Source organism: Crocuta crocuta, unplaced genomic scaffold, assembly GCF_008692635.1.
Source record: "Crocuta crocuta isolate KB4526 unplaced genomic scaffold, BGI_CrCroc_1.0 scaffold3, whole genome shotgun sequence".
Taxonomy (NCBI): domain Eukaryota; kingdom Metazoa; phylum Chordata; class Mammalia; order Carnivora; family Hyaenidae; genus Crocuta; species Crocuta crocuta.
The window spans coordinates 9,164,941-9,189,946 of NW_027529934.1; the positions used below are offsets into that span (position 1 = coordinate 9,164,941).

At 38.4% G+C, this 25,006-nt stretch overlaps 1 protein-coding gene across 9 annotated transcripts in view; it reads left to right on the forward strand.

Moving 5' to 3' along the window:
* The window catches only part of SMG7 (SMG7 nonsense mediated mRNA decay factor), a 91,651-nt gene that overhangs the window by 60,651 nt on the left and 5,994 nt on the right, over nucleotides 1-25,006 (forward strand). For 4 of the 9 annotated variants that reach the window (XM_077763247.1, XM_077763246.1, XM_077763244.1 and 1 more), the window contains 14 exons: nucleotides 4,872-5,043; nucleotides 6,257-6,328; nucleotides 7,390-7,540; nucleotides 7,919-8,054; nucleotides 12,376-12,538; nucleotides 13,286-13,442; nucleotides 14,517-14,587; nucleotides 15,659-15,719; nucleotides 18,412-18,531; nucleotides 19,423-19,849; nucleotides 21,516-21,660; nucleotides 22,144-22,523; nucleotides 23,163-23,534; nucleotides 24,318-24,467. In XM_077763247.1, coding sequence (XP_077619373.1) covers nucleotides 4,872-5,043; nucleotides 6,257-6,328; nucleotides 7,390-7,540; nucleotides 7,919-8,054; nucleotides 12,376-12,538; nucleotides 13,286-13,442; nucleotides 14,517-14,587; nucleotides 15,659-15,719; nucleotides 18,412-18,531; nucleotides 19,423-19,849; nucleotides 21,516-21,660; nucleotides 22,144-22,523; nucleotides 23,163-23,534; nucleotides 24,318-24,467 — 2,577 coding nt within the window. The remainder of the gene's footprint in view (nucleotides 1-4,871; nucleotides 5,044-6,256; nucleotides 6,329-7,389; nucleotides 7,541-7,918; nucleotides 8,055-12,375; nucleotides 12,539-13,285; nucleotides 13,443-14,516; nucleotides 14,588-15,658; nucleotides 15,720-18,411; nucleotides 18,532-19,422; nucleotides 19,850-21,515; nucleotides 21,661-22,143; nucleotides 22,524-23,162; nucleotides 23,535-24,317; nucleotides 24,468-25,006) is intronic. The other 5 variants (XM_077763252.1, XM_077763253.1, XM_077763248.1 and 2 more) reach the window with 4 other exon arrangements.

The following is a 25,006-nucleotide window of genomic DNA, read 5'->3' on the forward strand; positions in this document are numbered from 1 at the left end:
CATTCTGATTGCTTTTAGGTTTTTGAAATATAGTCTAGTTTTAAAACTCCAGTCTGATTCATATCTGTATTCCTTCCCCTCCCTGTGCAGTAGAAAGTGGAATTTTGAATGAACACAGCTGAAGTAGGGGGAGCAGGAGGGACCTCGGTCACCTGGCGATGGTCCATGGTGGAGGAAGAGGAAAGGCCTCCATATGCTATAATACATTTTTATAATAGCCATTATACAGACTGGTTCATCACCTGGAAACATGATTCTTAACCTTTTTTATGATGTAATATATATGTAACACATTTCCAAAGCTTTAATTGCACATTGATTAGTCTGCAAGGAAGGAAAACAAGAATCCTTATTTTCATTGAGGGAGTATGGTATTTGTAAACAAAGTTTTATAGGCAGGTAAATAATAAAATCAATCAAATTATTTTATAACAAAATATATGGCTAAGCTAATTTTGAAAAATGTTTTTTGATTTTTATAATCATTGACTGTCTCCACCTGCATTCTATAGGTGGTGGTTGAGCAATTATAAAACAATTGTAGAATGAGCGTTAATAAACTTTTTCATATATTAACATTAATAGGATATTTTATTTGCATTTTTATGTTGTCTTGGTTTGATAATTGAAAGTTAATGGTGTTGCTAACGATGATGTTTTATTCATCTTTCTTGATTACACATAGTACAGATTAAGCTACCAGACTGAGGGTATAGACCAAGTCCAGGTCATTGTACAATCTTCTAGGCCAATGTGAGTTTTGAATTTTAATCTTTAAGTGTAGTTGCAAGCCATTGGAGAGGAGGCAAGAGGGGATCCTGATTGGGGCACCTCGGTGGCTTTGTCGGTTGAGTGACTTCAGCTCAGGTCATGATCTTCTGGTTCGTGAGTTCGAGCCCTGTGTTGGGTTCTGTGCTGACAGCTCAAAGCCTAGAGCCTGCTTTAGGTTCTGTGTCTCCCTCTTTCCCTGCCCCTTCCCTGCTCATGCTCGCTCTCGCTCTTGCGCGTGCGCGCTCTCTCTCTCTCTCTCTCTCTCTCTCTCTCTCTCTCTCTCAAAAATAAGCATTAAAAAAATTTTTTTTAAAAAGAATATCTTGGCTGTCATATGGAGAATATTGTATGGGGGTTAGGAATGGAAGCTAATTAGGATGCTACTGTGGTAATGGAAAGAAAGTGATGGATTTTTGAAGACTAACCAATAGANCAAAAATAAGCAATAAAAAAATTTTTTTTAAAAAGAATATCTTGGCTGTCATATGGAGAATATTGTATGGGGGTTAGGAATGGAAGCTAATTAGGATGCTACTGTGGTAATGGAAAGAAAGTGATGGATTTTTGAAGACTAACCAATAGATTTGCTCATGGATTGGATTGGATATGTGGAATCAGGATAGGGGAGGAGTCAAAGATGACTTCAGTTATCAGATTGAGCAGCTAATTGACTAGTTGTACCATTTACTGAGATGGAGAATACTGAAGAGAAAACATCTCTATCTGTGTTAAATTAGGTAGCTTATTTGACATCTTAGTGCAAATGTCAAATAGGTAATCAGATTAAACAGGCTTGGAGCTCAGTAAAAAGATCAGAGCCTGAGTAAATTTTAGGATTACAATGAAGAACCCTGCCTTAGTCAGATATTAATGTTTGGTATATAAAACCATAGAACAGGTGAGAACAGGTTAGCGCAGGAGGAGCCACTATTGCAGTAGGAGATAATCAGGGTTGTGACTTGGAAGCCAAGAGGAAAACATTTTGATAAGAAGAAGTCCTCTTCCCTGTTGAGTGTTGACTAAGAAGTCAAGTAAGATGCTTAAAAAGTGACCAATTAGATTTGACAACATGGAAGTCACTGGTGACATTAACAAATACTGTATTTCTTCATTTCTAAAATATTTTTGGGGTGCCTTCGTGGCTGAGTTGGTTAAGCCTCCAACTCTTGATTTCATCTCAGGTCATGATCTCACCATTTGTGAAATCAAGCCCCATGCCTCCGTACCAATAGCACAGAGCCTGCTTGGGAGTTTTTCTCTCTGCCCCTCCTGTGCATGTGTGTGCTCTCTCTCAAAGTAAATAAATAAACTTTAAAAACATAATTTAAAAATATTTTTCATATTTAACATCTCTTAATTAGTGATAAATTCACAAAAAATAAGTCACTTTAATTGGTAGTGTTTTTTTCCCCTCTCAATGTTACAATAAATAATAGTTCATCTTATAATTTATGGTATCTTGCATTTGATGAAATGTGGCTTTGGTAAAGTGGTTGGGATAGAAATCTGACTGAAATGGATTGAGAAGAGATTAATACATGATTATCCTCATTTATATTTTCTGTGAAGATGTTTTTCTTCTTAGTTGTCATTTTGTGAGCCATTGAAAGCATGGTACCAAATTCAAGCCAGAACCAAATTCCCAAAGTAAAGATATAACAGCATTCTACTGTAGTTTTTTTTAAAACATCAAAGAACTGCACAAGTAGTTGTTACTCTAAGAAACTGGGAGCCAACAAAAAAAAGTATTATTAAGTTTCTGTAGTAATTTGAAAGGTGATCTTTTATGCCTTCTTAGTTCTCCATTTTTAGCATAGGGTGAAGAGCCAAGGAGCAGTGGAATAACGTAATACTGAGTTTTCACAGAATAATTGCCAAATATAGTTTTGCTCAACTTATGAAACATCTGTTTTTCTTCTTTAGTGCCACCTTGTTTCTGCATCTAAATCAACTAGAGCTCTCTTACCCAGAATCTTTGAATCAGCAGGAACTTTTCTGGTATTTCCACCTACAACTCCTGGTTCAGGCAAAATTTTATTACAAGATGTTCCATATGATGCTCCGGCTACCTTTCATTTACTTTTTGTGAACATTCTTTTTTCTTCTCGATAGATGTTTAGCCTTACCTAGTGTTTGTCTTTCCAAACTCTGTTCTCTACCATCTGCCATGTTTCTTCTGCTGTCTTCTACAGTCATCTGTTTTTGGTGTCTTCCTCCCTGCCTCCCCCCCCCCCATTTTTTTGTTCCTTTCCTATATTTCTTGCCTTTTATATTTCCTGACTTTAGCCATTCTGAGCATTAATTTGTTTACCTAATTTTATGTCAGCAAATTTCTTGCCCATGACAAATGTAGAGGTGTAAGTAAAGCTAAATAGATCATACCTATACTTAGTGGGAAAGGGTACACAGAATTTGTATTTGGTTATGGAAGTGGTTTTTATCTTAGAAAAAAGGTAGGACATGTCAAATCATGAGTTGGTTTCTCAGGGTGTCTTATTTTATATTGTGAATTCTGCATGTTAAAAAGTGTGATAGAATCAAGGTATTTCTAATTCTGTACCTTTAGTCAAATCACTTGATATTTTTGTTGCTTTCATATCCTCATCTGAAAAAAGAGAGCTTTATCACTGTATATTCTATATTGCTGCTAGTTTATCACCAGGATAAGTGAGACAAATGTATCAAATAAGCCAGGGAATGCAGTTTGCTATAAATGTAGATTACTTTCTTGGCTTATGTTAGCTATCATGTTTGATGTCCCTTGCTCCGAGCCTCCCCCTCTCCACCCTCATGTTATTTATCTATCTTGCTCATTTGGCTGTGAGCTCTTTGAGAACATAGATTTTCTTATTCATCTCTGTTATCCCAGTTGCTTACCAGGGTGCCTGATACAGTAACCAATATTTGAATGAACATATTTAAGTAAATATTTGAATGGTTGGAATAGAATGCGAAGAACTGTGTGAGGCCAAGGATGAAATCCTTGGGGAACAAGGTGGGGGGAGAAATGCCTTTGAATAAATGAGACTGAAAAGGAATGATTGGTAAGCCAAATAAAAAAGAAAGAAAAAAGCTCAGTGATTGGCCATAAGGTTAGCTGTTTTAAGTGCAACAAAGAGGTCCAATAAGATGATGACTGAAGAGTGTCCATTGTTTTTGCTCAGTATATAACTGGTTGTCATATGGACAGCAGTTTCAGTAGAGTGATGACGGATGGTGAGATGGGAAGAGGGGTTTGTGTGGAAGGCAGATCATAATTGATTAAGGAGTGAATAGGAATTGAGAAAGCAAATAGAATACATGTGGATTCCTTTGAAGGAGTTTGGTTAAGAAGAGGAAGAGACATTAAAAGGTTACTGGAGAGGAATCCAGGGGCAAGGAAAAGAGCGTTTTGGTTTTGGATTATTATTATTTTTGTGAGCTACACTTGATATTTGTAGGCCATAGTGAAGAAGCATGAGAAGTAGGCAGTAGATATAAGAGTGAGACGTTGATAGGCAGGAGGCAGACAAGAATGAAGTAAGTGCGCTCAGGCAGAGGAGTTCTGACGAGGAGAGGGTACCTCTAATAGTAAGACTAGAGGAGGAAGAAGGAAAAATTGGGTGGTCTGCATAATGTCAAAAGTCTCCTGCAGATCTGTATCAGATCTGTTGTGTATGCAAAGATATGAACAGACCTAGGTCTTAAAGCAAATCTCAAAGAACGCCTAAGATCAAACAAATTTGTTGGCTTGCATTTAAGTGATATTTGTAACTACTCAACCTTTAACGGTTTTTATGTAATTCTAAGAGAAATAGTAGCTAGATAATTTCTTGGAGTTGCTTGCTGAATGAGACTGAATACCCTATCCAGGTAATGTCTTTTTAAATAATGTTTCTTTTCCTTTTAGATACACATCTTAGATTGCTCTAATACTTAAGGAATTTAAAAGTTATGATTTATAATGAATGTTACTAGTTATCCTATCCTGTTTTCTCAAGTCTTTGCTCAGGTCTCAGCAGTGTATATTAGGTATACGTGTTAAAGTACACAGACTTTACTGTTAGAGCACTTTACCAGTTCTGACTTGTCACTAAGTCTTGCTCATGTTTTCCTTTTAGTTATTACAAGAGCTGTGTACCGTGTTTAATGTAGACTTACCATGCCGTGTGAAGTCGTCCCAGTTGGGAATCATCAGCAATAAGCAGACGCATACCAGCGCCATAGTGAAGCCGCAGTCTAGCTCCTGTTCCTACATCTGCCAGCACTGCCTCGTCCACCTTGGAGACATCGGTGAGCCTCCGGTGTGAAGGCATTGCTAATACGTTCATCCTTTTTTTGGAGTGGTCATAGAAAGTAGCTCTTCTCCTTCAAACTGGGCATGTACACACGATTTAGTTTGTCCTAAGAGGAAATTATAAATTGTATCTTAAAGCATTTACGTTTTCTTAATATCTTGGGATTGGCAAAGGATCTTGAAGGTAGTAACTTTCACATTAAGATTTAAATCTTATTTAGACTTCGTGCAGATGTAGGCAAATGAGTAGCAAAAATGTAATCAAAACTAGTTTTCAAAGTGGTGCCATAATGTCTTTGAAAAGCCTGTACTCTTGGAATTGCGGGGCTTGGAAGTCACTCCTTTTGAGGCTAGATTGTCTTTCCTTCCTATCATCAGTATATTAAAACCTCATTGTTTCCTTTTTACAGTTAAATTTGTATTTCTATTTAATGTATTTTATCTGAGATTGTTATGTGACTTATTTTTATTCCTCCCTTTAAGGTGACCTAAAAGGGTTGTAAAACAAATTAACTATAGGATTATGTTTCAACTGTCCTCAAATAACAAGGAAGGGAGAGCATTACTTGCTTTCAGTTTGAAGATTTTAGATATCTTGATGTCATATAAATCATGGACTCCATGAGGGGCCATGTCAAAGTAGGAACCAGATTCTGCACAGAGACTCAGTGGATAGTGTATTTAGGTGGTTTTTGCTTTCAGTGTATTCTGTACACACACATATTTAATACGGCAGTAGGTGTGAGACATTTTTCAAAATCACTTTATAAGATATTGAAGAAATACATAATTTTCAGATCATATTGTATAGTGTTTTTTGTTTTGTTTTGTTTTTAAGTGCCATATAACTCACCCCTTCTTGGTGGGCCGGCTCCAGGTCACCAGCATAGTCCGTAGTGGGAGCTAGTGGTGCATGACACTGGAGGACCTGAGAATGGGGGCTAGGTAAGCTTTCACATTGGTTCCGTGCTGAATGTGCCAAATAGGGGAGGCCACACGGACACTTCACACACAATCCTATAGTTAATTTGTTTTAAAGTATTTTCTGCCTTTAATTATCTTACGTTAATTTTAATGTGTGTTTATTATCTTTAGAATTGAAAAAACTGTAGTTGTCTTGGAAATATTACCCTACTAGTTTTTTAAATTCATTTGTTTATTTGTTGGTTTGTCTGTTTTTAAACTAAATTTTCTTTTTCCTCCTCTCAGCTCGATACAGAAACCAGACCAGCCAGGCAGAGTCCTACTATAGGCATGCGGCTCAGCTTGTCCCCTCCAATGGTGAGTGCTCCTCTCAGTTGATTGTGATACTTGGTTCTCTATAATAGTATGGAAAATAAGGCTCATCTCTTTTTTTTTGCTTTGAAAGCAAAAGATTTTGGAGTTTGGGTTTTAAGTTTTGGAGATTTGGTATTGATTGACTTGGAGCTTGGTCATATTTTTTCTTTTCATTGTGTGTTCTATATAACCAGAAGTGAATTTTTTAAAATAAAACTGTTGTTTTCAGTAAAGCAGTATAAATAGAATCTCCTGTAATGTGATCTAAAATTGTTTGAACAACTCTGGCTTCCTTAATTATCTCTTAATGCCACCATTTCGTAAAAAATTTTTTATCATCTAAGAGAGAGCACTTATGTTTATTGATGACCTCAAAATCGACATTAACAGTGATTCTTCTTTCGAGAAATAAGTCATTCGTGTTAAGCCCAATTGAAATTCTTTTTTTTTTTGTTTTTTAATTTTTTTAATGTTTTATTTATTTCTGAGAGAGAGAGCGCGTGAGCAGGGGAGGGGCAGAGAGAGACAGAGACACAGAATCCAAAACAGGCTCCAGGCTCTGAGCTGTCAGGACAGAGCCTGACGCAGGACTCAAACCCACGAACCGTGAGATCATGAGCTGAGCTGAAGTTGGACACTTAACCGACTTGAGCCAACCAGGCGCCCCAAATTCTTTGATTCTAAATTGGGTTTGATTCTAAAAGGGGTCCCTTTAAGCAGGGGTGGCAGTTGGGCACACTGTTCATTTCATTTTGTCTCTGGCTACTTTCCCACAGCAGTGGCAGGGGTAGTAGTTGGTGACGGTCTCGTAGGCCCACATGAAGTCTTATTTAAACTTACAGTGCTCTCTACCCTAATTATGTGCTTTTTAACCTATACGTAGTATGTGCTGTTGTGGGAATGTGGTGTTTTGAATTATGTCCATTTGTAATGAGGTGGTGATGAGATTTGCTTTATAAAATATTCCCCATTATTAATTTAAAGGTTTAAAAACTGATCGCCTGTATTGTGATAGCAAGACTATGCATCTTGGGTTACTTTGGAATCTTTACTTTCTCCTCTAGGTCAGCCTTACAATCAGTTGGCTATCTTAGCTTCTTCCAAAGGAGACCATCTGACCACAATTTTCTACTACTGCAGAAGCATCGCTGTGAAGTTCCCTTTCCCAGCTGCCTCCACTAATCTACAAAAAGCACTTTCTAAAGCACTGGAAAGGTAGGGCTGACTTTTCCAAGAGGACTTTGTGTGACCTAGTAGCCTTCACCCGTCAACCCGGGGGCATACAAGAACTAATAGTTACCTATGCTTCTCTTCCATTTGCTTAATTTCCCGTGTAGATATATTTTAATAGTTTTGCTTGTGGTCATTGCTGAATTTCAAGCAATCAGCATCTGATTTGTTCCCTGTAGAGGAGTACAGGCTGCTGAATACTCAAGACTCCTCTGAGTGTGTTGCAGATGAAAAGTTAGATGCAGGGTCCTCTCCTTGTATATCAGGTGCTCAAATAATGTGTTTTTGCAGACTGAAGCCTCTTTTAAGAGGCGTTAGCCGTTTTGCTGCTTAAGATTCATGGAAATTTTTCTTTCATTTCAGCCGGGATGAGGTGAAAACCAAATGGAGTGTTTCTGATTTCATCAAGGCCTTTATTAAATTCCACGGTCATGTGTACCTGAGTAAGAGCTTGGAAAAGTTGAGCCCGCTTCGAGAAAAATTGGAAGAACAGTTTAAGGTTAGATTTCAAAAATAGAGAATTTTTTGTCTAAGATCAGGAAGCATAAGATTTGGGGGAAATTGACTCCTAGTTTTTATGTCATTACTTAGCTGTGAAATGTTGGTTAAAAGTAAATTTGTAGCATATGGAATTTTTGCATACAGCAGCCCCTCAATTTAAACCAAAATACCATCTATAAAGAAACATAGCAGTAGTGTTTTCACTAAGTAGCTACCATTTGGCAGAAAGTACCAAAGTAGGGGTAGGGAAAAAAAAAAACCCCACTCTTCCTTCTTTCTCAGATCAAGCACCTTTCTTGCTCAGTTTTGAAAGTACTACTTTTGATTGTTTTTATATTCTTAGATATGATATTGGTACCTATTTATAATATTTCCATTCTGCAACATGGGCTCATTATTTTCATTGTGCTTTGATCTCAGGATTTGTAGTAGTTTGAAGGAAAGGAATGAGATTTTCATTCAATAGGAATACATTGTAATAATTTGTTCTAACCTTTGTTCTATTTATATGTATTTATATATTTATATATGTTTATTTGTAAATCTATATTTACGTATATGAAAATGATCTTTGATTAGAATATTAAATTAGCAGTATTAACTCTGTTTTTAATTCATTTATTTAATAAATATTTGACTGTTATATGTCATTGTTGTAGTCCTTAGGATCAGCAGTGAACAAGACAGTCTTAAAAAATGTGTGCTATGGGGCGGGCGCCTGGGTGGCTCAATCGGTTAAGCGTCTGACCTCGGCTCAGGTCATGATCTCACAGTCCGTGGGTTCAAGCCTTGCTGTTGGCCTCTGTGCTGACAGTAGACCCTAGAGCCTGCTTCAGATTCTGTGTCTTCCTCTTTGACCCTCCCCTACTTGCTCTCTCTCAAAATAAAACAAAGGCATAAAAAAAATTTAAAAAATAAAAAATAAAAGAATGTGTTATATTTCTTGGTTATTTTTCAGTATCTAAACACTTGGGAAGTTGTCTATAACTGCTTTACAGTTTTATAAGTATTATAAAAGTAACACGCTCCAGAGATTATAGAACTTAGTTAAGAGACCTAAATTAGCCAAATATAGTCAATGTGAAGTAGTTTTACAGATAATCATTTTGCATTTGACACTTTATGTACAAGAGATTGTACTAAATAACTATAATAGTTTGTTTTAGAATAAGCCTTTAGAGTCTCCTGCTGGTTTCTGCTGCTTTTAGTGGCCTGTTTCAACTTTTAGCCCATGATTTTACAGAATCGGGTACAAAACAGTAACAACTAATTTTTATGCCCTAGGCTATTCTGCCTGTACAGAACAAACAAGTCTGAATAGTTTCATTATAAGTGGTCAGATATATGAAGGATTATTTTAAAATAACTTCTCTTTGTCTCTTCTGAGGTCACAACTAAAATCATTAATCTTAAAAAGATTGCTAAGGATTCTCTGTTTTGAGAGCTTAAAAGTCAGGTTGACAGTCCTCTTTCTTGAATGGTTTAGGTACAGTTCTGTAAACTAGCAGGAGATTGGACCCGATGACCTCTTGAGATTGCTTCTGGCTCTGTTTCTGTGAGACATACAGTCCCTAAATGGGGTTAGGGGAGAACCTACCTTAATGAGGTCCTCTCGGTATGTAGGGTACTCTGGTCTAGAGTCTAATCAATTTTGCATTTGATTCAACTTCAAACATTAATATTCACATTTATATTTCTGCATATAATGTTTGGGGGAGTGGCTATGTGGGCAATTGCTAAAAGAGCTTTGAAGTATCATTCCAACACTCTGAAGTTAAACATAGTATGAGGCAGATCTATTTTTAACTTTACTCCTTACTGAAATACCAGAAGAACATTGTTGGAGTGAAATTTTAGCATAGTTGAGTAAATATTCACAAGTGTTTCTAAAGCATATGTAGATAATTAGTATCATCTACATATAAACTTCAGTGTGTCTAACTGGTAATCTTTAGCTACTAAGCAGAAATGTGTACCAAATTGAGGTTTATTGAAAGATTTAAGGCCTGGGATTTAGGAAATGAGATGCAAGCTTTTTTATATATGTTAAATATATGCTGTTTTTTCATGGTATTGAGTTCAGTAAACTCCATAAGTGCTGTCGAAGGTGCCTTTGAGTAACAGTGTGTCAGGTCCAGTATGATTTTGTTACTGGTGCGGCCCTCTGCTTCCTACAATACAATCTAAATTTTATGAAAATATAACCACATAATTACACTTTTACTTCTAAAGATGTGTTATTTCTTCACTAAGTCCCTACTGTACCTACTGTGAACCATATACTTTTCTAGGCTTTAAAAAGTTTTTTTTAATGTTTTTTATTTATTTCTGAGAGAGAGAGAGAGAGAGACACCGTGAGCAGGGGTGGGTCAGAGAGAGAGGGAGATACAGAATCTGAAACAGGCTCCAGGCTCTGAGCTGGCTGCCAGAACAGAGCCTGACTTGGGGCTCAAACCCCTGAACTGTGAGATCATGACCTGAGCCGAAGTCGGACGCTTAACCGACTGAGCCACTTGGGCGCCCCTTTTCTAGGCTTTTAGAGGTAGGGGGGAGAGGAAGACACAGTCTGTCACTTAATTTACATCCTCATTTGCTAGTACTTAGGATGGATTCATGCATTCGTGCTTCTGTACATACACTAGAAAATCCTTTAAAGGGCTCTGATTGTCTTCTATAGGACATTGCCGCCTAAAATAAAATGCCAGATACACTAATAGATACATTGTTATATTTTACTCCTAAGAAAAAATACATTTTGAAAATTTCAAATTAGTATTCTCATTTTATGCCAATATCATATATTTGTGTAAATGGTCAGGTATAGAGACTGAAAGAAGTTTTATGGGAAAATTCAGAAGAAGCAATAGGATTTGGGGACATTTTAAAGAAAGGAAAGAAAAATGCTTGATGCCTTTGAAAAAGGAATGAGCATTCTTGATGTGTATACTCATTTGGGGGTGGCAAGGAGCTGGAGAGAGAGAGAGAGAGAGAGAGAGAGAGAGTAGTTGAAGTGGAATTGAATGGTATTTTCCTGCCATGATAATGTGGGAGATATTGCTAATAGAATCCTAAAACTTACTCTGGATATTTCAGGTTCTTTATATTAAAAAAAAAAAACAAACCTCAGAAGTTGCCAGACAAAGGCAGCTCTAAATTTCTGAGATGGTAGGATCTCTTGTCACTGCTGGTAGAATCATAAGTACGATTGTCTGTTTCCCACTGTAAGGCTAGTGACAGTGAGAGGGAGGGAGGTTGGCCATGGCTACAGTGTAGGGTGAAGCCAAGATATCATCTCTAATAGCCATCAGCTTTTGTTAGAACTTGTGTTTGAAAAATATTTTCTATCGTAGTAATCTAAAATTACTGCAGATATTAAGGTAGTAGGGTGATTAAGTTGAGACCAATGGCTGAGAGCATGTACATGAATTCTTTCTTACAATAACCTGGTTAGCAGGTTGCTGTAAACACAGAGTTACTAAGTTAAAGGAATTTGATGATGAAGATTATACATGTACTTTTCTAATAGGGAAACATATCAGTGTTATAATTTGTAGAAGTGCCTGTATCATATTATTAATGGTTTTAGTATATCATTTACCCTGTGTTCCAAAGTTCTTGCTCTATGCCTCATTTATAAATAAGTTTCTTTAAATGTGTCAAGCCTTTGAATCAGTAAATTTTATGACAAATTTTGGAAGTCATACTTTATATACTAAGAGTTCAAAAACATTTTTTAGAGTTTTAGTTTGAAGTTTTTCTTTTTCACTGAGTACATCTACTTTCTAGTCGTTGGTTCAATTTAATATTTTACTGTGTATGCTTCTCATATAAAACCACTTCTAATGGATTAAGAGGTATACATTTATTGACTGATGCCCAAAAGTTTTTTTTTGCATCATATTAAAAATTAGAGTTACTAAGGGGAAAAAAAAGTATGAAAAACAGCTGAAAGAGCTCTGTGAGGTCTGGGCTAATTCCTTTCAAAGCAAAGAGCATGAGAAACATCAGACTACATCGGACTCGATTAAAATCCTGGGACTAAGAGCTGACTTGAAGGGGCACATGCACCCAGTGTTTATAGCAGAGTTATCAATAATAGCCAAATTGTGGAAAGAGCCCAGATGTCCATTGACTGATGAATGGATAAAGAAGGTGTGTGTGTATAATAGAATATTACTCAGCAGTCAGAGAGTGGAGGCGTTTACTCATCTGTGACTCTGTTCCCCATCTGGCTCTACATGCAGACCGCCAGTTTAGTTCTTGTGTTGAAGGTGGCTCCCATTCTTGATAATCTGTGGTATTTCTGTCTTATTTTACAGAGGCTGCTGTTCCAAAAAGCTTTCAACTCTCAGCAGTTAGTTCATGTCACTGTCATCAACCTGTTTCAACTTCATCACCTTCGTGACTTTAGCAATGAAACGGAGCAGCATAGTTATAGCCAAGATGAGCAGCTGTGTTGGACACAGTTGCTGGCCCTCTTTAGTGAGTATTAAATCATTATAATTTAATTAAAATTTTTTTTTAACATTTATTTATTATTGAGAAACAGAGACAGAACATGAGCAGTGGAGGGTCAGAGAGAAGGGGAGACCCCAGAATCCAAAGCAGGCTCCAGGCTCTGAGCTGTCAGCACAGAGCCTGATGCGGGGCTCAAACCCACAAACTGCAAGATCATGACCTGACCTGAAGTCGGATGCTTAACCGACTGAGCCACCCAGGTGCCCCTCCCCTTAAAAAAAAAATTTTTTTTTAACATTTATTTAAAATCATTTTAGTTTTAATTAAACTCACTTAATTTTCTGTGCTGTCTCGTTTGGAAAGCATAATCTTAGGCATTTTCATCATAATAACAGAGTACTAGTGACCTATAAATGTGTCCTATATTTCTAGATTTGAATTAGGAGACCTAAACCCTAAGTGCTATCCTTTAATTTCCTGACGCCTTCCTCTCATCAAATATATCTGTAACAGTTTTTAAATTTTATTTTTAAGTAATCTCTACACCCAACATGGGACTCAAACTCACAAGCCTGAGATCAAGACTTGCACACTCCACTGACTGAGCCAGCCATACATGCCTGTAAACATTTTTAACATGGGAAAAAAAGCCTTTTTAGAAAAAAAGCTGTGACATATTTTAGCATTAAATGGGGTATAGCAGAAGTAATTTGGACTGGTACATTGTTTCAAATATCTTATGCTTTCTGAATACATTTTTTTCCTTTTAAGTGTCTTTTCTTGGCATCCTGTGCAAGTGTCCTCTCCAGAACAAGTCTCAGGAGGAGTCCTACAATGCCTATCCCCTTCCTGCGGTCAAGGTCTCCATGGACTGGCTGAGACTCAGACCCAGGGTCTTTCAGGAGGCAGTGGTGGATGAAAGACAGTAGTAAGTGTCTAATTTCACGTTAGCTTGTGTGCTCTGTTTGTTTGATATTCAGAGATATGTAAAAACCACCTCTAAAACACAACATCTGAACAATGGAAGACTTTGTTTTCCACCTACTCTCTGGAAATTGAACTGAAGACCTCTTTGTATGCTTTTCATTTATTTGTTTGAATTTCTTGTGTGAGGCACAATCTTAAGGATTTCTGACTCCCTGTGTATTACCTCCACCCCCCCACCCCCCCACTCCCCACCATACCTGGGTGCCATCAAGGGGAAAAGCGTTTTTCATATTTCAAGATGAAATTGAAGTAAAAACCAGTTTGTTTCTTACCCATTACAGTATGCTCCAATTTTCTGTTTAGAAATTGAAGAAAAGTCATTTTTACTATTCCATTTTTTATACATAAGCTGTTCGATACTGCCTTATAGTAACACTGCATTTGAGTTATATTTGCTTGTTTTGAACATAGGAGTTTGGGAATTATTTTGGCTCACAGTATTTTCTCTGTAATCTCTACTTAGAATAATTCTGATGGTTCTTAGGATAGCTTTTGATTTTATGGTAACAGAAGCTTTCAGTTTACCTTGGTGTTTTAACAATGTGTGTGGACTTATTTGTATGATAAAGAAAAAGACATAGTCATTACTTTGAGCAGAGGATATGATTTGACTGTGGTATACAGATTAAGAACTAGCAGTGGGTTCCACAGCTGATAACGTATATGACAGCTGTATTAAAACATCATATGTTGTTTATCTGGTCAGTGTGTTCCCAGTAAGTACCTATTATCAGTGTTTAAAACTGACAGCTGATTTTCACTAATTGTTAAATTAAGAGTCTGGGAAGTGATTTGCAGTAGTACGTCTCTGTTGTGCAAATTTGACCCTTCTCATGTATCTTTTACTTAGATGTCTTTGAAAATAGGTTTTAGGAAATCATACAGTCTTTTAAATGCTGAAGCAAGGGGGGAAAGTACATCAAGTCTAGGCCCCTATAGATAACATTGTCGTGGCTTGTTAGTGTTCTGGTATCTCCATTTTAGACAAAGTCTAAACTGTCTTTTTAATTTACAGCATTTGGCCCTGGCTGATTTCTCTTCTAAATAGTTTCCATCCCCATGAAGAGGATCTTTCAAGTACTAATGGTAAGGGCTAACTTAACTTGATCTTGTTGACACTGTTCCCCATCACTGACAGTAAGCTTAAGGCCAGAGAAAAACAGGCTTTTGTTGTTGTTAGACTTTAAGTTCAGTAACTCAGAAGGGACTTGGAATGCTGCCGTCACCATGAATAAGTGGATGGAAGTAGAGGTAATGTTCTTCCAGTTCTTTCAACAGCATATTCTGCAGTTTGAATAGGAGTCCAAAGAGTATAATTCCTTTACATTCTTCTAGCTTCTTCCCTTCCTCCTCATTTTTACTATTTTTTTTTTAAAAAGAATTAATTTGAACAGCATTACTCTGTTAAAGTAATACCTGCTTATTATGAAACATCTGGGACGTACGAACATTGAGTGCACAAGTCACCCATGGTTCTCTCATAAAAGATACTTTGTACTGTTCATATTAGAGTGTACTTTCTTGGGACCTTTTTCTTCTGTGTACATACACACACCTGCCTGTGATTGATATCAGATACAGCTTTGTGCCTGCTTTTTAAGTTAATCTTATATTGTTAGCATTTTCCTTTGCTACTTAAACATTTGAAATGTGATTTTTTTTTTTTTTTTTTTTTTACTGGCCGCATAATATTCTGTCCTGTGGATATGCCGTAATGTATTTAATCATTGTCCATTTGCTGTACAGTTTTCCCATTATAAATAATTCTGCACTGAACAATCTATAGTTACCTCCTTTCTGATTATTTTACTTCCATCAGATCAGTATTTCTCAAGCATTAATTTGCAAATGAATCACCAGGGGTCTTGTTAAAAGGCAGTTTATGATCCATTAGGTTTGGGACAGTGTCTAAGATTCTGCATTTCTTGTAAGCTCCTGGGTGATGTCAGTGTTGTTTCTGAATACTTTTAGTAACAAGGAGATAATCTAAACAGTGGGATTACCGATGTGGGGCTATGAATTTTTAAGGCTGCCGGGGAAAAAATAATCCATTGTATCCATCCCCCTCAGCATCGAGTAGTAGGTAAGTATTAGGGAACAATGTCTAGTGCACAGACGTAACTTGGTTTACAAATCTTGATTTCTCCCTTTCTGCAGCTACGCCACTTCCAGAGGAGTTTGAGTTACAAGGATTCTTGGCTTTGAGACCTTCTTTCAGGTGGGTGGCAACTGAAGGAGCTTCATTTCAGTATCCGTGATGACAGTTCATTATCCGTGATGACAGTACATTATCCGTGATGACAATGTAAAATTAGGAATCCAGCCTGGGCATAGAGGAACCTTTGATCTCTCCCAGCTTTGTCTTGTTTTCCTAACAACTAAAGTGAAAGCTTTAAAATAAGAAATGGATTTGTGTATGTCATGCCTTCCAACTCCTGTGTAGTACAACTACTGAGTGCTTTTACAGATATGGGGGAAAGGAAAGGAAAAGAAGAAAATCCCTTCTCCCAAGTGATGTTTATTCATTGTATTTTTTAATACTTTGTTGAAATTAGAGAGGAAGTCTCAAAAATGGGAACTAAATGCAAACCAAAGGATATTGCTTGACATTTTTCATATCATTAATAACAATAAAGCAGTTTGTTTTTCTGGTCATTTTTGTCTCTTCTCAGAGGGAAAACTTCTTATTCCTTTTCAAGTCGAACTCGTTGGTCTGTGTACTTGATCCTGTCCCTTCCTGCCACCCCACCTCTTACCCTCTGTGTTGTATTTCCAGTATCTTTTTGTTTTTGTCTTTTTTTAACAGCCAATTACTTCTTTTTGGCCTACTAACCCTCAAGTAGATACCCTTTTCTTTTTAAAAAGTAAAATTCACAACCTTTCTTCCTCTGATGTTGCCCTTTCTCTTCATCATCAAACTTTTTTTTTTTTTTTGAATGTTTATGTTTTATTCTTGAGCGAGAGCACAAGCTGGGAGTGAGGCAGAAAGATAGGGAGAGAGAATTCCAAGTAGGCCCTGCATTGTCAGTGCACAGCCCAAAATGGGGCTCAAACTCACAAACCGTGAAATCATGACCTGAGCTGAAATCAAGACGCAGACTCTTAACCAACTGAGCCACTCAGGCACCCCTGTCATCAAACTTCTTTAAAAAGATAGTGTGTGCTAACTTTACTGACCCTATCTCCCAGTCATTTTTCAGCCCCCTTCAACTTAAACTATCAGTGATTTACCTGGTTTCCAAACTCCATTGACTTCTTTATAATTTTCATCCTGTTTAATTTTCTCTAGCGTTGAGTTTATTAATCCCATTCCTGTACAAAGCCTCCTTTTTTTAGCTGTTTTTCTTAGGTCTACCCATCATATTTCAGTCTCTTTCACTTGTGTACCACATCACTCAGCATATTATCCTCCAGGGGTCTTCCCCTGCCCTCTCCTTACCACTCTTATATTCTCCCAGGTGATCAGATCCATCCTTTTGTCTTAAGCTTTCATCTCTTGGATAGTTAGTAAGTCCAAAAGTTTCAGTTTCTGACTTTTTTTCTAACAGTCTGATCTCCCTATGCATTTCAAACTTTAACATGACTCAAAACAAGCTTATATTTTCCTATTAGGTCAGCAAAAAAATAATTCTTCTGTATTTATCTGTGTACCATTATTCACCTACATGAACTCTTAAAAAAAAAATTACTTATTTCCATTAATCTTTCTCACCAAGTCTTTGTAATTCTGTGTCTAAAAGGCCTTTTAGACCCATCCCCTCCCATTTATTTCCCTATATAGTACAGGCTTTTATCACCATACACCTGCAGTATAAAAACTTCCTAATCTACCTCTCTACTTAGAGTCCCTCTACTGTAGCTCATTTCTGCCTTGTTTTCACGATGATATTTTTAAAAATATAGACCTGTTGAAGTGCCATTAGTGATGGAAAGACTTCAAGTCAGTCATCCCCAATTGTTCCGTTATCTTTTTTAGCTTCATGTCCAAGTGCTTTGTTTTTCAGCCGTATTTTCTGCCACCTCCACCCTCCTGCCCCTAATCCTTAACATACTTTGCATTCACTATGTCCTATTCTTGAGTAACTCTGTTTTTATTCCTGAGACTTTGTTCATGCCGTGCCTCAGAACAGCCCCATTTCCTCTCCTGCCCTTTCCTTAGAACCTGTAAACACTTCACACACCTGCCAAGGTCCAGCTCAGGTAATAACTTACCTGTGAAATCTTTTTCAGAGCTTAGCAAAAGGAACTAGCCCTTCCTACTAACTATGCTTATTTGCATAGTTTTTCTTAATATTCATCAGATTGATTTATAATTATTTCTTCCTTATGGAGATACTGTTTCTCTATCTCATTTATCTCTGTGTCTTTAGCATCTAGCCTGTGGCCTGGCATTTCTTAGATACTTTTAAAAAATAATACTGAGTTTAATGAGGAGAAATCTGAAAATCCTTATTTTTTCAGGTTGATTTACCTTTCTAATGTCAATGAGCTTTTTGCTCTATATATTTTATGATATATATACATTTTTCTGATTTAGAGCCACTTACCTTAGATTAATACTACTTAATAGTATTTAATAGAATAGGCATACTCTGAGACCCTTAGCATTGCAGTGGTCATTTCAAGCAAATTACATAGAATGCAAGGTAATAATAAAAGGTTGTGATTTCTTTTAGCTCTTCAATTAGAAAGTAAAATCTGAGTAAAAATATGTAAGTGAATATTGTCCTTTTTGCTTTGTTTCATCGTATTTAAAATCTTTGGCAGCATAGATTCAAATGCAGTTGATTATATCTAGCTGCTAGCCTATGTGGAAAAATCTGAAACCATTGCAATTAAATAGGTGAACATGGCTGCCTGGGAAATCTTTAGAAGTTTAATTTTGTATAATTTGCTTATCTCAATTTTAGGAACTTGGATTTCTCTAAAGGCCACCAGGGTATTACAGGAGACAAAGAAGGTCAGCAACGACAAATACGACAACAGCGCTTGATCTCCATAGGCAAATGGATCGCTGATAATCAGCCAAGGTACTTCTTCTTATCAGATACACTTACACACCCCACATGTGTTTTAGGCTCTGGTATAATGCTCTTAATTATAAACTCGTAAGTCAATATCAACATCAAATTATGACCATGGTGATCAGAAGTATACTCTAATTTAATCTCTGTTCTCCCCATTACACTGCCTAGTGTAGAAAATAGGCATTGTCTCCCTTGTTAATTATGAACTTCTGCTCTAATTTGTAAATATCTGTATAGATCTAACAGAATTGTATGTTTACGGTGATGGTGATTTGTGTTGACAGGGTTGTGGTGGTCCATTTCAGTCAGAACAGACCAGAGTCAGATAGGTTTCTAGTTCTGCCACTCCGTGAGGCATGTGTCCTTAGGATCTTCCCAGGTGATTCTAACCTTTCCAAAGTCAGTAACTAGTTCTGATTCATTTTTAGATTCAGGGTCCTGTCCTACTATAAGCACTTAAATGGTTGCATGCTTGAATTGAACTTAATCCCTTTGAGCTCTAGTTTTCATACCTGTAAAATAGGAATTACAGATCGCTACTTCAAGGGTCTGGTCTGGGGCCTTGTACATGCTCAGTACATATAGCTGTCATTACTAGAAAGCATGAAAGGGGCGTGGGAGTGTGTGGTGATGCTAAGCAATAATGACAATTTAAGTTTTTCTGTAAGTACATTTTATGCTGTATAAAAATATTACACTGTAGGGGCGCCTGGGTGGCTTAGTCGGTTAAGCGTCCGACTTTCGCTTAGGTCATGATCTCGCNGTAATATCTTGCTGTCTCTAAATCTTTAGGGCTGGGAACGTACTTACTTGATTGTTGGGTCCGTACGCAGTCCGTTGTTATTGTTTTTTAGGTTTATGGTCTTCAAAGTGGATTTATTTTTACTTTTTTAGGCTGATTCAGTGTGAAAATGAGGTAGGGAAATTGTTGTTTATCACAGAAATTCCCGAGTTAATACTGGAAGACCCCAGTGAAGCCAAAGAGAACCTCATTCTGCAAGAAACATCCATGATAGAGTCACTGGCTGCGGACGGGAACCCAGGGCTGAAATCAGTGCTGTCCACGGGCCGTAATCTAAGCAACAACTGTGACACAGGAGAGAAACCAATGGTCACCTTCAAAGAGAACATTAAGCCGCGCGAAGTGAACAGAGACCAGGGAAGAAGTTTTCCTCCCAAAGAGGTGAGAAGGGACTATAGCAAAGGAATAACTGTAACTAAGAATGATGGAAAGAAGGACAACAACAAGAGGAAAACAGAAACCAAGAAATGCACCTTAGAAAAGTTACAGGAAACAGGAAAGCAGAATGTGGCAGTGCAGGTAAGCTGTATTTGAACTATAATGCAGGTAGAGGAAGGCTCACACGAAAGGCAAGATTTTTCATTTTGTTCCTAAAACCTTGGGAGTTGGCTCTTCTGGAAGCTTGAGTGCGGCACAGTAAGGTCACGTAAAGAGCTGTGGTAGGTGGTTACTCCATCAACCCGTAGATGACGTAATGTGAGTGGAAAAAAATCTCAACCTGGTTTGACATTTCTGTCAGTCCTTTCAGTTAGGTGGTTTGAAATGACCCGAGCTGTCAGCTCCACAGAGAATTCTCTTTCCTTTGGAAGGCGTAATTGCCATTTGTTAGTGTTCTGTTGGGAAATGTGGGGTCTTATACAGAGCCAATAGGACCAAGAATATATTAAGGCTTAGAGGGTCTTCCCCCCCCCCGTTCACTTAAAAAAATAAATAAATAAAAGATATTCTTGGAAAAAGAGGAGGCCTTTTCTTGACATGATACCTGTTCCGGCCAGTGGCATTATGTCACTTTAGTGCTATCCTGGATCATGGGAGTTTGTAAAGCAAGAGGTTAAGTCTCTTGCTGCGAAGAGGTAAACACTACTCAATTATTTGTGACTTTGTTTTTCTTAAACCTTTCCAAAGAGATAGGGATGATTTCATGTAAACGGAAATGATCTTTGCTGTGTGCTAGTCTCATCAATACTGTTAACGTCTGAACAAGTACCTAAATAGCCGTTTGATTTGTTAACGCATTTTGGCAATGTATTTGTTTGCAGCAGGCACGAGGAACATTATGCTGTTGGAGGCCGCTTGCAAATATAAACGATGCCTTCAGCATATTTCACCTACAGAGCTTTTTTGGGAAAGAGAAATAAGAACAGAATCGTTGTGTTTTAAGAAGTAGGGAGAGAAACAGAGAAAAACATGGTAGATATTGAGAACAGGTCCAGCGGGGTGGGGGTGGAAGGCACTGGGAAAAGACCGAGAACAAGCCAGATGAGCTGGAAAGCCGGATGAGCAGTGTTTGAGGGCTGAGTCCAGTACGGCCTGCTGCTCTGCCTCCATCCTTGGCAGATGCCTCCCAGCCAGGGCCTGACAGAGACTCTCCTTTCCGCTCTCTCCTAAGTTCTCTGTAAATGTTACCTGTTTTCCTTCATTTTACTCCGTTTGAGCAATGTGTGTGACATCTTCTCTGTAGCTTGTTGTGTAGGACGTGGGAGCCTGACCAGTACGCTTGAGGCTGCCCAGGTGAAATTAAACTGAGGGCCGAAGTAAACTCCCCTGTGGGTTAATCATCTTTATTAATTCATAATCCATGTTGTCTAATGAATTTGAGTATAAAGGGCCCTGGGACCCATAATAGGGGCCTTAAGATTATAGGCAAGATTTTTAACCTGTTGGTATCAAATGTTTCATTTGTCAAACAAATGAGCTCTCAGGGCCTTTCCGTATTTAGTATTTTTATGATTTTGTGGAAGCAAAATCATGACACCAGTAAAACCAAACCCTTACATCTTTTATTGACAAATAGTTTGTTTTGATTTTTTTCCCATTTTTATTGAGGTAAATTTAAATACGTTCATTTGTCGTTGTTTAGTTTTTTTTGACATACTGGGGTTTTAAATTCTTTCTTAGAGGTGCTTCTTTCTGATACATTTGAGTTTCAGGTTATTACAGATAGTTTTGTTTCTGTTGGTTGTAGGTAAAATCCCAGACAGAACTAAGAAAGACTCCAGTGTCTGAAGCCAGGAAAACACCTGTAACTCAAACCCCAAGTCAAGCAAGTAACTCCCAATTCATCCCCATTCATCACCCCGGAGCCTTCCCTCCTCTTCCCAGCCGGCCAGGTAAATATACATTTTGTACTTAATCTAATCTTTGTAGGAGTTTCTGCTCCCTCATTGAGTAATTTATACTCTGTCAGAGGTATATTATTAAACCATGATGTTAAAAGGTAGAAGGAAATTTTTTTTCTCTGATGCTTATGCAGTTCTTTTTGAGCCATTTCTCTGTAGTGTATATACAAATGCACATTTGTTAATCATGAAGGAATTCCTAGCGCTAAACAAAGCATTTAAGAAACTGTCTTTAGAATACTCCACTTGATTCAGTGGATAGAAGTAGCAGCCAATACTCTATATTTATTCCTTGAAATCAAGTGAAAGATTAATGCTTGATAAGTCTTACTTGATGGCTGATTCTTGCCTTTTATAATTTATTAGAAGACCTCTTCTTCTACTTACCCCACCTTACCCCCAGATAACTTGTTTTTGCCTTTCTTTTGCTAAGTGTCTTTAGAACTAAAGCTGCTATGTTCTTCTATTTTGAAGGGTTCCCGCCCCCAACATATGTTATTCCCCCTCCTGTGGCATTTTCTATGGGCTCAGGTTACACCTTCCCAGCTGGTGTTTCTGTCCCAGGAACCTTTCTTCAGACTACAGCTCACTCTCCAGCAGGAAACCAGGTGCAAGCTGGGAAACAGTCCCACATTCCTTACAGCCAGCAACGGCCCTCTGGACCAGGGCCAATGAACCAGGGACCTCAACAGCCACAGCCACCTTCCCAGCAACCCCTTACATCTTTACCAGCTCAGCCGACAGCACAGTCCACAAGCCAGCTGCAGGTTCAAGCTCTAGCTCAGCAGCAGTCCCCCACAAAAGCCGTGTCGGCTTTGGGGAAAAGCCCTCCTCACCACTCTGGGTTCCAGCAGGTGAGTTACAGTGGTGCGTACTGTCCCGCTGAGACCAGGAGCAGGGGAAGCTGGGAGTGGGCCAGTGTTTGGTTAATTAGAAATACTACTTAAGCTTTCACAGGCTTCTGCTATGGAAGAATTATGGGGAAAAAATGTACTCTTTGCTGTTTAGGGAAGTTCAAATGTTTCCTTTTCTCCTTTTGTAAAGGGTAATAGATCTTAACTACTGTTTTTGCTGCTGCTGCTTGTCAGCTTTGTAGAAAAGAACTTTGTATAAATAATCCTCCTATTTGAATATAAACTACAGAAAGGAAATAGAATCATAATCTTGATGAGGTGTTAAGAAAGCTATGACACCATTCCTAAATATTGTCAACCCTGTAGCACTTGAGGCAGGAAGGGGGAACGCGCACACACACACACACACACACACACTTTCATTTGTTCATGAAACCTTGTAAATAAGTGAATTGAAAGAGCTGAGTTTAGTGCCCATCATCTGTTCTGAGGAAGCTCTGTGTATTGAAAAACCTGAAGGGTAAAGGAAACTGAGTTTTGTCAGTTGTAAAATTTCTCAAGTTCATTCTGTGATTTCCTGAGTGTTGAATGTAACATTGCATTTTATCCTCATCTTGATGACAAGCATCTCTTTTTTAGTATCAACAGGCAGATGCCTCCAAACAGCTGTGGAATCCCCCTCAGGTTCAAGGCCCATTAGGGAAAATCATGCCTGTGAAACAGCCCTACTACCTTCAGCCCCAAGACCCCATAAAACTGTTTGAGCCGTCATTGCAACCTCCTGTCATGCAGCAGCAGCCTCTAGAGAAAAAAATGAAGCCTTTTCCCATGGAGCCATATAACCATAATCCCTCAGAAGTCAAGGTCCCAGAGTTCTACTGGGATTCTTCCTACAGCGTGACTGATAACAGAGCTGTCGTGGCACAGCAAGCAAACATGGACCGCAGGGGCAAACGGTCACCAGGAGTCTTCCGTCCAGAGCAGGATCCTGTGCCCAGGATGCCCTTTGAGGTATGTGTCCTTTCCCATCACCAGACACAGCAGAGATAGGTGTGGGGCTGTGTATCTTTTTAATTTCTCAAGTAGACGTTTGTAAAGGCCACTCTGAGTCATTAGCGCCGCGGCGCGCTGCCCGGCAACCCGCGTGGCTCGGGGTCTCCTCCTCATACTTGCACAGCAGGTTGGATTTGGGGAGCGGGGGCTCCGTCACTGATGCAGGCTGGCGTGGTCTGGCAGAGAAATCATGCGCAGAAATCTCACCCACAGCATGTTGGGGAATTCTGAAACAAAGCTCCTTGCAGTTGGGCTGAATCATCTGAGTTTAAAAATAGGTTCACTGCATATTTAAACAAATTGCTCTCTGAGAGGAACAAAGTCAGCGGGTTATCTTCGATAGTGGACCTCCCCTGCCTTTCTCTCTTTATTCACGAGAAACAGGTGTGTGTATTTTAAGCTTTTAAAAAACAGCTGTTTCTCTGTTAGCCCAAGATCTGCCAAGCCCAAGATATGCCAGTCACTCTGCTGCATGGCATTGTTTTCCTCACTGGTCACGTTAACCTTTGACGTGCTGCTCCTTGTTTGTCGGTGGGTTTTGCTGCTTTCTCTTGTCTTGCTCTTTCACTGCCATTGTCCTGTGTCACCTTCCTTGTTTCAGAGCTTTTTCTTCTTTGTGTAGTACTGTCTCCTGTGATTCTTCTCCTTGGCTCTACTACCTCTGTCCCGTAATCGTGCTGCTCTTCCTTTGTGCTTCCCTCATCCCTTATTGCATCTCACCGTAATCCTTTCTGTCACTAGGACCCCAAGGGCTCCCCTCTGCTTCCTCCGGACCTGTTAAAGAGTCTGGCTGCCTTGGAGGAAGAGGAAGAGCTGATTTTTTCTAACCCTCCTGATCTTTACCCAGCTCTGCTGGGGCCTCTCGCCTCTCTTCCTGGACGGAGCCTCTTTGTATGTATTTGACGTAATTCTTGCTCTAACCCCAGCTTCTCTCCTGAGATTTTATAGTCCTTGGAATAGATTATTTCTTTTTTTTTCTGGAGCTTTGAGCTTTCCCTCTTTACAGAATTATACAGTTTATTTCCTCACTGCACCAGCTAACCTTCAATTGGTAGTAGAACATGGCAAAACCTTCCTGACTCCATAGTTCTAAATCTCAGAGTCCTAGCTTCGTTATAAGTGTTATTAAGGGCTGGTCATAGGATGTGATGCCGGCAAATTAACTTACTTTTTTCAGGTGGTACTTCCATCTCAACCCAGCAATTTCAAGAATCATTTAATCTTGCTTAGGAGCAGTGAAATTATTCTTCATATAAAGTGAAATATGTTCTAAAATTTTTAGTGACATTATTGAAGAGTATGTGGCTCTTTTCTGTTTGGTTAACTAAGACCCCTGACCTAAATTCAGATTGAGGTTCATAAACAGAATGAGTAAAAATGAAGAGAATTCTATTTAGAAGCATTGTTTAAGTGCCATAAATGAATGAATA